The sequence below is a fragment of the Plasmodium coatneyi genome, chromosome 10, assembly GCF_001680005.1.
Source record: "Plasmodium coatneyi strain Hackeri chromosome 10, complete sequence".
NCBI lineage: Eukaryota > Apicomplexa > Aconoidasida > Haemosporida > Plasmodiidae > Plasmodium > Plasmodium coatneyi.
This window is the reverse complement of record NC_033565.1, coordinates 1,561,392-1,572,731: the sequence shown is the minus strand read 5'-3', so window position 1 is coordinate 1,572,731 and position 11,340 is coordinate 1,561,392. Positions and strand designations below refer to the sequence as shown.

The 11,340-nt window shown below is 38.5% G+C and overlaps 1 protein-coding gene across 1 annotated transcript; it reads left to right on the top strand.

Moving 5' to 3' along the window:
- Positions 1-3,553: 3,553 nt before the first annotated feature.
- Positions 3,554-10,010, top strand: PCOAH_00031440 (Merozoite surface protein 3; the record flags this gene model as incomplete). Its single annotated transcript, XM_020059944.1, has 5 exons — positions 3,554-3,802; positions 4,451-4,978; positions 5,831-6,277; positions 7,800-8,321; positions 9,132-10,010. 5 exons carry the CDS (start codon positions 3,554-3,556, stop codon positions 10,008-10,010), a joined length of 2,625 nt encoding a protein of 874 aa, XP_019915482.1.
- Positions 10,011-11,340: the final 1,330 nt, after the last annotated feature.

Sequence of the window (11,340 nt, the reverse complement as noted above, 5' to 3'; positions counted from 1 at the left end):
ATCGAAAGATGCTGCATTAAAAGCAAAAGCGGAAGCTGAAAAATACGAAGGTGGACCTAATGTTACAGAAGCTAAAGAAGCAGCAATGAAAAGAGCGATTATAGCAGTTGATATAGCTACAGAAGCGGAAAAGGAAGCGGATTCTGCTATAACAGAAGCTACAGTGGATCCAGAAGAAATACCAGAAAAAGAAGAAATCGTGAAGGAAAAAGTAAATAATGCAGTAACCTTATCAAAGGAAGCTCAGGAAGTAAAGAATGTAGCATTACTAGAAACAGAAATAACAAAAGCAGAAGCTGCAAAAACAAAAGCAGAAATATCTGCACAAGTAGCAGAAGTAGCACAAAAGGAAGCAGAGGAGGCCAGCAATAAAATAACTGATACGAGCAAAGCTGTAAACATGGCAACATTAGCAAGTAAACGAGCAGAAGAAGCATTAGACAGAGCAAGGAAACATGCCGCTGAAGCAGCAACCGCATCCGAAGAAGTAAAGAATGCAACGACAGTACAAAAAGCAATAGAAGAATGTACCAAAGCCATACATGCAGAGGCCAGCGCCAATGAAGATAGAATAATGGCAGAATTAGCAGCTGCAGTAGCAAAGGCAGAATTAGCAAAGGAGGAAGCGAAGGAAGCAAAGGAAGAAGCTGTAAAGGCTGAGAAAGTCGCGGAAACTGCAGGAATGGCAAATAGTGCTAATAACGCAAAAACAAAGGCAAAAATAGAAGCTGAAAGGGCTAAGGAACAACTAGACAAAGCAGAAAAATTAGCAAAGGAAATAAGTGCAGCTGAGAATTTAGTAACGGAGGATTCAGTATCGGATGCAAAGAAAAAATCCTTAAAAGCGCAACAAGTAGCGAATTCTGCAAAGAGTGCAAAAAATTTAGCGGTAAAAGCAGCAGGTGTCGCAACATATGTAATAAAAGCTGAAAAGGCAAAAGCAGAAGCACAAAAATCGAAGGATGCTGCATTAAAAGCAAAAGCGGAAGCTGAAAAATACAAAGGTGGACCTAATGTTACAGAAGCTAAAGAAGCAGCGATGAAAAGAGCGATTATAGCAGCTGATATAGCTACAGAAGCTGAAAAGGAAGCGGATTCTGCTATAGCAGAAGCAATAGTGGATCCAGAAGAAATACCAAAAAAAGAAGAAATCGTGAAGGAAAAAGCAAATAATGCAATACATTTATCAAAGGAGGCCGAGAAAGTAAAGAATGTAGCATTAATACAAACAGAAATAACTAAAGCAGAAGCTTCAAAAACAAAAGCAGAGATATCTGCACAAGTAGCAGAAGTAGCACAAAGGGAAGCAGAGGAGGTCAGCACTAAAATAACTGATACGAGCAAAGCTGTAAACATGGCAACCTTAGCTAGTAAACGAGCAGAAGAAGCATTAGACAGAGCAAAAAAACATGCCGCTGAAGCACAAAGCGCATCCGAGGAAGTAAAGAATGCAACAACAGTAAATAAAGCGAAAGAAGAAAGTACCAAGGCGATACATGCAGAAGGAAGTGCAAATGAGGAAAGAATAATGGCAGAATTAGCAGCTGCAGTAGCAAAGGCAGAAGTAGCGAAGGAGGAAGCAAAAAAAGCAAAAGAAGAAGCTGTAAAGGCTAAGGAAGTCGCGGAAACTGCAGGAATGGCAAATAGTGCTAATAACGCAAAAACAAAGGCAAAAATAGAAGCTCAAAAGGCAAAGGAACAATTAGATCAAGCAGAAATATTAGCAAAGGAAATAAATTCATCAGAGTACATACCATCAGAGGATTCGCTATCCAGTGCAAAAAAAAAATCCTTAAAAGTACAACAAGTAGCGAATGCGGCAAAAATTGCAAAGGAACTAGCGATAAAAGCGGCAAGTGTAGCAACACATGTAGTGAAAGCAGAGAATGCAAAGGTAGAAGCACAGGAAACAAAGGAAACTGCATTAAAGACTAAAACAGAAGCGGAACAATACGAAGGAGGACCTAATGTCAGAGAAGCTAAAGAAGCAGCAAAGAAAACTGCAACTACGGCAGCAGATATAGCTACAGAAGCGGAAAAGGAAGCGGTCTCTGCTATAACGGAAGCTATAGTAGATCCAGAAGAAATACCAAAAAAAGAAGAAATCGTGAAGGAAAAAGCAAATAATGCAGTAACCTTATCAAAGGAAGCTATGAATGTAAAGAATGAAGCACTAATACAAACGGAAATAACAAAAGCAGAAGCAGCAAAAACCGAAGCATATAAAGCACTGGAGGATATAGAAAGAGAGGAGCAAAAAATAAAAGAGCTAGCTAGAAAGGTTGAAGAACCGGGCGAATCAGAAATACTTGATGTGGCAGTAAAGTTAGCTGAAGAGGAACTACGGAAAGTAACAATTGAAGCAGAAAAAGCAGGCGCTGCAGCAGAGAAGGTAAAAAAGGCAAATACGCTAGAAGAAGCGAAAACGGAAGCAATCAAAGCAATAGATGCTTCCCAAAAAGCACAGACAGCAGCGGAAATAACAAAAGCAGAAGCTGCAAGAGCAAAAGCTGAATTATCTGCACAAGTAGCAGAAGCAGCACAAAAGGAAGCAAAGGAGGCCACAAATAAAATAACTGATACGAGCAAAGCTGTAAACATGGCAACATTAGCAAGTAAACGAGCAGAGGAAGCATTAGACAGAGCAAGGAAACATGCCGCTGAAGCACAAAGAGCATCCGAAGAAGTAAAAAATGCAGCAACAGTAAACAAAGCAAAAGAAGAATGTACCAAGGCGATACATGCAGAAGGAAGTGCAAATGAAGAAAGAATAATGGCAGAATTAGCAGCTGCAGTAGCAAAGGCAGAAGTAGCAAAAGAGGAAGCCAAGAGAGCAAAAGAAGAAGCTGTAAAGGCTAAGGAAGTAGCTGAAAGTGTAGGAATGGCAAATAGTGCTAATAACGCAAAAACAAAGGCAAAAATAGAAGCTGAAAAGGCCATCGAAAAATTAGACAAGGCTGAAACATTAGCAAAGGAAGTAAGTTCTGCAGAGTACATAATAACAGAGGATTCCGTTCACGAGGCAAAACAAAAAGCAGTAGAAGCCGAACAAGCAGCCAATGCAGCAAAAATTGCAAAGGAACTAGCGATTAAAGCGGCAAGTGTAGCAACACATGTAGTGAAAGCAGAAAATGCAAAGATAGAAGCACAGCGAACAAAAGAAACTGCATTAAAGAGTAAAACAGAAGCGGAAATATACGAAGGTGGACCTAATGTTACAGAAGCTAAGGAAGCAGCAAAGAAAACTGCAACTACTGCTGCTGATATAGCTGCAGAAGCGGAAAAGGAAGCAGATTCTGCTATAGCAGAAGCTATGGTGGATCCAGAAGAAATACCGAAAAAGAAAGAAATCGTGAAGGAAAAAGCAAATAATGCAATACATTTATCAAAGGAGGCTGAGAAAGTAAAGAATGTAGCATTAATACAAACAGAAATAACTAAAGCAGAAGCTTCAAAAACAAAAGCAGAAATATCTGCACAAGTAGCAGAAGTAGCACAAAGGGAAGCAGAGGAGGTCAGCACTAAAATAACTGATACGAACAAAGCTGTAAACATGGCAACATTAGCAAGTAAACGAGCAGATGAAGCATTAGACAGAGCAAGAAAACATGCTGCTAGAGCAATAAACATAGCAGAAGAAACAAAAAAAGCGACAACAGTACAGAAAGCAAAAGAAGAATGTACCAAGGCGATACATGCAGAAGAAAGTGCTAATGAAGAAAGAATAATGGCAGAATTAGCAGCTGCAGTAGCAAAGGCAGAAGTAGCAAAAGAGGAAGCCAAGAGAGCAAAGGAAGAAGCTGTAAAGGCTAAGGACGAAGCGGAAACTGCAGGAATGGCAAATAGTGCTAATAACGCAAAAACAAAGGCAAAAATAGAAGCTCAAAAGGCAAAAGAACAATTAGAGAAAGCAGAAAAATTAGCAAAGGAAATAAGTTCAGCAGAGTACATACCAAAGGAGGATTCAGTGGACGAGGCAAAACAAAAAGCAGTAGAAGTACAACAAGTAGCAAATGCAGCAAAAATTGCAAAGGAACTAGCGATAAAAGCAGCAAGTGTAGCGACACACGTATTGAAAGCAGAGGACGCAAAGGTACAAGCACAGGAAACAAAGGAAACTGCATTAAAGACTAAAACAGAAGCGGAGCAATACGAAGGTGGACCAAATGTCACCGAAGCTAAGGAAGCAGCAAAGAAAACTGCAACTACGGCAGCTGATATAGCTACAGAAGCTGAAAAGGAAGCGGATTCTGCTATAGCAGAAGCAATAGTGGATCCAGAAGAAATACCAAAAAAAGAAGAAATCGTGAAGGAAAAAGCAAATAATGCAGTAACGTTATCAAAGGAAGCTACGAACGTAAAGAATGAAGCATTAATGGAAACAGAAATAACAAAAGCAGAAGCTGCAAAAGCAGAAGTATATAAAGCACTGGAAGATATAAAAAAAGAGGAACAAAAAATAAAAGAACTAGCTATAAAAGTAGAAGAAGCGGAAGCATCAGAAGTAGTTGATGTGGCAGTAAAGTTAGCTGAAGAGGAACTAAAAAAAGTAACAAGTGAAGCAGAGAAAGCGAACGCTGCAGCAGAGAAGGCAAAAAAAGCAAATACGCCAGAAGAGGCGAAAGCAGAAGCAATCAAAGCAGTAGATGCTTCCCAAAAAGCACAGACAGCAGCTGAAATAACAAAAGCAGAAGCTGCAAAAGCAGAAGTATATAAAGCACTGGAAGATATAAAAAAAGAGGAACGAAAAATAAAGGAACTAGCAAAAAAAGTAAAAGAACCTGAAGCATCAAAAGTAGTTGATGTGGCAGGAAAGGTAGCGGAAGCTGAACTAAAAAAAGTAACAAGTGAAGCAGAGAAAGCAAACGCTGCAGCAGAGAAGGCAAAAAAAGCAAATACGCCAGAAGAGGCGAAAGCAGAAGCAATCAAAGCAGTAGATGCTTCTATAGAAGCACAAAAAGCGGCAGAAATAACCAAAGTCGAAGCAGCAAAAGCAGAAGTATATGGAGCTCTAGAGGATGTAAGAAAAGAGGAGCAAAAAATAAAAGAGCTAGCTACACATGTAGAAGAACCTGAAGCATCAGAAGTAGTAGAAGTGGCAGTAAAGTTAGCTGAAGAGGAACTACGGAAAGTAACAATTGAAGCAGAAAAAGCTAATGCTGCAGCAGACAGTGCAAAAGAAGTAAATACGCTGGATGAAGCGAAAGAAGAAGCAATAAAAGCAATAAGTTCTTCTCAAAAAGCACAGACAGCAGCAGAAATAACAAAAGCGGAAGCTGCAAAAGCGGAAGTATATAGAGCACTGGAGCATATAAAAAAGGAGGGACAAAAAATAAAAGAGCTAGCAACGAAAGCAATGGAACCGGAAGCATCACATGTAGTAGAAGTATCGAAAAATGTAGCGGAAGCGGAACTGAAGAAAGTAAGAAGTGAAGCAGAAAAAGCAAACGCTGCAGCAGAGAAGGTAAAAAAAGCAAATACGCTAGAAGAAGCGAAAACGGAAGCAATCAAAGCAATAGATGCTTCCCAAAAAGCACAGACAGCAGCAGAAATAACAAGGGCGGAAGCAGCAAAAGCAGAAGCATATAAAGCGCTGGAGGATGTAAAAAGGGAGGAACTAAAAATAAAAGAGCTAGCTGCAGAAGTAGAAGAACCTGAAGCATCAAAAGTAGTTGATTTGGCAGGACAGGTAGCGGAAGCGGAACTAAAGAAAGTAACAAGTGAAGCGGAAAAAGCAAACGCTGCAGCAGAGAAGGCAAAAAAAGCAAATACGCTGGATGAAGCGAGAGCAGAAGCAATCAAAGCATTAGATGCTTCCCAAAAAGCTCAGACAGCAGCGGAAATAACAAAAGCGGAAGCTGCAAAAGCAGAAGCATATAAAGCGCTGGAGGATATAAAAAAAGAGGATCAAAAAATAAAGGAGTTAGCAACGAAAGCAAAGGAACCGGAAGTATTAGAAGTAGAGAAAAGAGCAGCTGAAGTGGCAAGAGAGGTTGCTGAAACTGAAATAAAGAAAGTAAAATGTGTAGCAGAAAAAGCAAACGCTGCAGCAGAGAAGGCAAAAAAAGCAAATAAGCTAGAAGAAGCGAAAGCAGAAGCAACTAAAGCAATAGACGCTTCTAAAAAGGCACAAAAAAAAGCGAGAATATCTATATATAAAACACAATTTGAATACTTAAAAGTGATAATGCAAGACATATTAGAATCATCGGACACATCTGATGATGAAGGTGATGACGTAGTGGATAAAAATGAAGAAGTGACACAGGAAGTCGAAGTTCACGGAAATAAAGAAAACGATCCTGCAGAAGAAGGAGAACCAACAGTACAAGCACAGGCACTGCGAGGTGATGCAAGGTCAAAAGAAAAGGACACAGGCGAAACACAAAAAAGCGAACAAGTAGTAGATGACGAGGTGGTTCATGAATTACTTTCAGGAACGCATAATACTACTAACCAAACATATATAACAGAAAGCGGCCTCTTCAGAACGGTGTTTGATAGGATCCAAGATTATGTTATGTAGTAGTATTTGAAGCGAAACGTGGCCCATTGTTTTAAAAGTAAGGAACAATGGTAAGAGGGAAATGTTACCTTTCGTGAGTGATATGCATTGCAAAGCCCTAATAGCTACAATGAGGTAAGGATGGATGATGACATTTCCAATGGACTGCATAAAAAATTTATGTACGTTAATAACATTTTTAACAGTAAAAAAGTTATTACTATTTCAACAATAGACCCATTTTTTATTTTTTTATTTTTTTTATCGTAAACTATACTCCGATTTGGAGTAATTTTTGTATTCTTCTAAAAACACCCAGAATTTTTATTTTAATTTTTGTATCCTACTTCTGCATGGTGCCACACTTAGTGTGCAATGTTATGTAAAGGTGTTATCACCTGCTGGGAGAATACACTGAAAGAGGTCAGGTGTTTACAGGGTTACACACCCTTAGCAATGATTGAGGCATGTTATTATGCGTTAGTTTCTTTGCTCATATTATTACATGAGTTTATTTTTAAAGGGAAAATTATTGGAACGTTCTATTTTTTGTGCGGTCATTGATGCACAGTTTAGCTCCATTTTTTTTTTTTTTTTTTTTTACACTCCGTACACTTTAAAATGAGACAACTTTTTTTTTTTCAGAATTTTCCAAAATGAAGAGGCACTTTCGTGACACACCCATTTTCATTTTTGTACGTTCCACTAGAAAATGACACCTTTGCTTAATGAGAAAAAAATTCTAAGATCAAACATAATGGAAAGGAAATTACCGTAACAGAATGCCGCTTCACTTAAACAATGCATGCTCCTTTCTTTCGTATTCCCCACGTTATTCTGCAGTCACGTGAAATGAACTGTGCTGAATAAACACAATAAGTGACTTCCACTTTGTGCAAAATTAAAAATGGAAAAAAAAAAAAATTTGATCACGAGCAAAAGGAAAGTAATTTCCCAGGTGACTCGTATTTTTTGTCCTCCTTAAAAGATTAATATGCATTTTTTCTTAGCAGGTTAGTTCTGCGCAGTTATTCTCCACCTTTCTTCACCTCTGGACAGTCTTAGCACGGGTACATTTTGCTAACTGAAAGTTAGTGTATCATATCAAGTATATTTTTTTCCTCCCCTCATTTTCACTTTTTAATTTGAAATTTACTCAAACGGTCTCGCAAAGAAAAAAAAAAAAATGTAAATGAAGAATACGGTTAAAACTGTTTTTAAAACTACACAATTATTTTACACCCTTTTTGGCAATCTTTAAAATGTTAAAGTTTCTCTTTCGCAAAAAATGAAGTCCAATTTGAAAATTACCCTTTACATCATTTCTGTATTTTGGTATCTGCACATCCAAGATGCTCAAAAGTGTGCGACTGTAAATGCTGAGAAGGCCAGCTTAAGAAATGGATGGTCAATAAAAAATGGCACCTTACACAATGGGGGAAATAATTTAAATGGAGAAAATGCTGATTATCTGAATGGCACAGTTGGGGGAAATTCCAAAGTAGAAGCAACAGAGGAAGGATTATCAGGACAATCTGAGGAAAAAGTAGTTGAGGCACAAGAAGAAGAATCCGTATTGCAACCAAATAATGAAAAAGCGGAAGAAGAGGTAGAACAAAAATCAGAAGACACTGAAACACAAACCAAAGGAGCGGCACAAGCTAAAGAAGGAACAATAGAAGCAGATCAAGATTCTCAAGCGACTCAAGGTTCTCAAGTTAATCAAGATGCAGCGAAGGAAATAAAAGAAAGCGAAGAAAAAATAAAAGAAGCCTTACAACAAGCTACAGATGCAAAAGGGGAAGCAGATGCAGCTGTAGAGGCAGCAAAAGGAGCAAACGCTAATAAAGAAGAAACAGTAAAACAAAAAGGAATAGCGGAAAAAGCCCTGGAAAAAGCAAAAAATGCTGAAACAAGTGCTCAACAAGCAGAAGATAAAGCGAAAATAGCATTGGAACGATCAAAAGCAGAAGTATCAAAAACAAAAGCAGAAATATCTGCACAAGTAGCAGAAGTAGCACAAAAGGAAGCAAAGGAGGCAAGCAGTAAAATAAATGGTACAAACAAAGCCGTAAACATGGCAACATTAGCAAGTAAGCGAGCAGACGAAGCATTACACAGAGCAAGGAAACATGCCGCTGAAGCAAAAAGTGCAGTCGAAGAAGCACAGAAGGCAACAACAGTACAAAAAGCAAAAGAAGAATCTACCAAGGCTAAGCATGCAGAAGAAAGTGCGAATAAAGAAAGAATAAAAGCAGAATTAGCAGCTGCAGTAGCAAAAGCAGAAGTAGCAAAAGAGGAAGCAAAAAAAGAATTGGAAGAAGCAAAAAAGGCTGAGCAAAGAGCAGAAGCAGTAGGAATAGCAGATAATTCTAATAGTGCAAAGGAGAAGGCTAAAATAGAAGCAGAAAATGCAAAACAAGAACTAGACAAAGCAGAAAGATTAGTAAAGGAAGTAATTTCAGCAGAGTACGTACTAACAGAAAATTCAGTATCCGGTGCAAAACAGAAAGCTTTAGAGGCGCAACAAGCAGCGGATGCAGCAAAAAGTGCAAAAGAAGAAGCGCTAAAGGCAGCAAGCGTAGCAGCAGATGCATTAAAAGCAGAAGCATATAAAGCACTGGAGGATGTAAAAAAAGAGGAACAAAAAATAAAAGAGCTAGCAACAAAAGTGAAGGAATCTGAAGCATCAACAGTAGAGAAAGAAATAGCGGAAGTGGCAGAAAAGATAGCTGAAGAGGAACTACAGAAAGTAACAATTGAAGCAGAAAAAGCAAACGCTGCAGCAGAGAAGGCAAAAAAAGCAAATACGCCAGAAGAAGCGAAAGCAGAAGCAATCAAAGCAATAGATGCTTCCCAAAAAGCACAAAAACAAGCAAAAACATCTGTACAGAAAATAGAATTCGAATATCTGAAACTGATAAAGCAAGACGTCTTAGAACCATTGGACACATCTGCAGAGGAAAGTCATAACATAATAGATAAAAATGAAGAGGTAGCACAGGAAGTCGAAGATCACGGAAATAAAGAAGACGATCCTGAAGAAGAAGATGAAACAACATCAGACGTTCAGGAAGGAAACGAAGGTGAGTTCGATCAACAAGAATTAGACAATGAAGAGTTGGAAGAAGAGGAACAGGAAGAGTTCGAAGAAGAAGAGGAAGAAGTTGAAGAAGAAGCGACAAACAAATCAGAGGCAGACGAAGGAGCGTCAGAGAAAGTAAACCAGGAAGGAGAACAAATGGGAGGTAGCACGTCCCCTAGTGACACTACGCATGAAGAACAAAATTCAAGTGTGCAATCCCCAGAACAGGGTAACAAACCATTAAGTGATAGCAAAGCCCAAGCGCTCCTCGCAGACAACAATAAGGATCTTATGGACTTAAAAAAAAAAGCTGACCAAATAACCAAAAATATAATGAACACACTTGACGGGGATACGGGAGTCCTAGACACGCTCAAGGATTTCGCAAAAGATTTGAATCAGTTCATTTTGGACTTGTAAAGAATTGCTAGTGAAATATTTCACGTTTGTAAGCAATACCGTCAGGTATGTGCCCCTCTACTGCTTTAAAAACTGACTCGAAGATAGCTACATTTATTCTTAGAAAAACGATGGAGTAGCCTCTTCCGAGGGGAAAAGCAATTAAAAGGGGAGACTCCGAAAAAAGCCACTGACGCGACTGCTCTTGGAGGAAGCAACGGGGGAAGTTTCCTCCAAACTTGGTACCCCTAAGGACAATGTGACAAAAACAGAGAAACTGCAAAAGTGCAGAAAAGATATCCTTCGGTATGTCGAAAGAAGACATTTCTATTACAGGAAGTAATGTACCATGTGGCATCTGCGGTTGCGCATATGTACTTATATGTACGTAAAAGTGGTTGTCTTACCGCGTTTTAACGGATTATTATAATGGTACCTTTTTTCGTTTTGTCTACAAGAAGGAAGCGTCAGAGGAACTCCATTTTTGCGGTTCTGCTGAAGAGCTACGCGAAGTAATAATGAGTCCTCTCGTATTTTTTTTAAAATTTATTTAAATTTTTTTTTTTCGTGTAGTTTTCCATTTTTCCATTTTATACTTTTCTATTTTTTCTTTGCGAAACAATGTAAACAAAACAGGGTAGTTACCAAACGATGGGCAATTCCCTCTACAACTGGGCCAAAAAAAAAAATTCAGGCGAAAAATTCCCCGTAGGTTTCTGTGCAACCGCTAGGGGAAAATCTGACCCGTCTGTCTGTGGTTCCCCCCAATTTTTGTACACCATTTAGGTAAAAATATCTCTTTATGTAAAATAAGTGACTTCAACTTTGTGTAAAATAAAAAAAAAAAAAAAACAAAAAAAAGTCATAGAAACTTTTTTCTTTCAGATGTTACTACGTGTATATGTTTTTCTTCTTCCTCGTCCCGCCTCGCACATGTAATACCACGCCTTTACGCATACTGTGAGGGGGCAAAACGAACCCGTTAAAAATGTCTATTGAACACGCACACAATATTATTGGAAAAAATATACATAAAATGGGGGCATTGACGGAAGAATTAATATCATTTAAGAGGTGCATTCTCCACGCGCAAGGGATCACTACATGTAACCATTTAAAAGTGTTGTTCGCACTTCGGATATGTACACATTATATTATTACATATATACTTATATATATATATATATATTTTTTTTTTTTCCGTCGCTTCTCCAATGTTGCTGCACCGTGGACCGCATGCGATTCAAAGGAACAATGTCGTTGCCATTTTAACTTGTCCGTTCTGCCCCTCCGATTAGAACCTGCAATTTTTAATTTACACATTTTAATTTACAATTTGCACCTACATTTT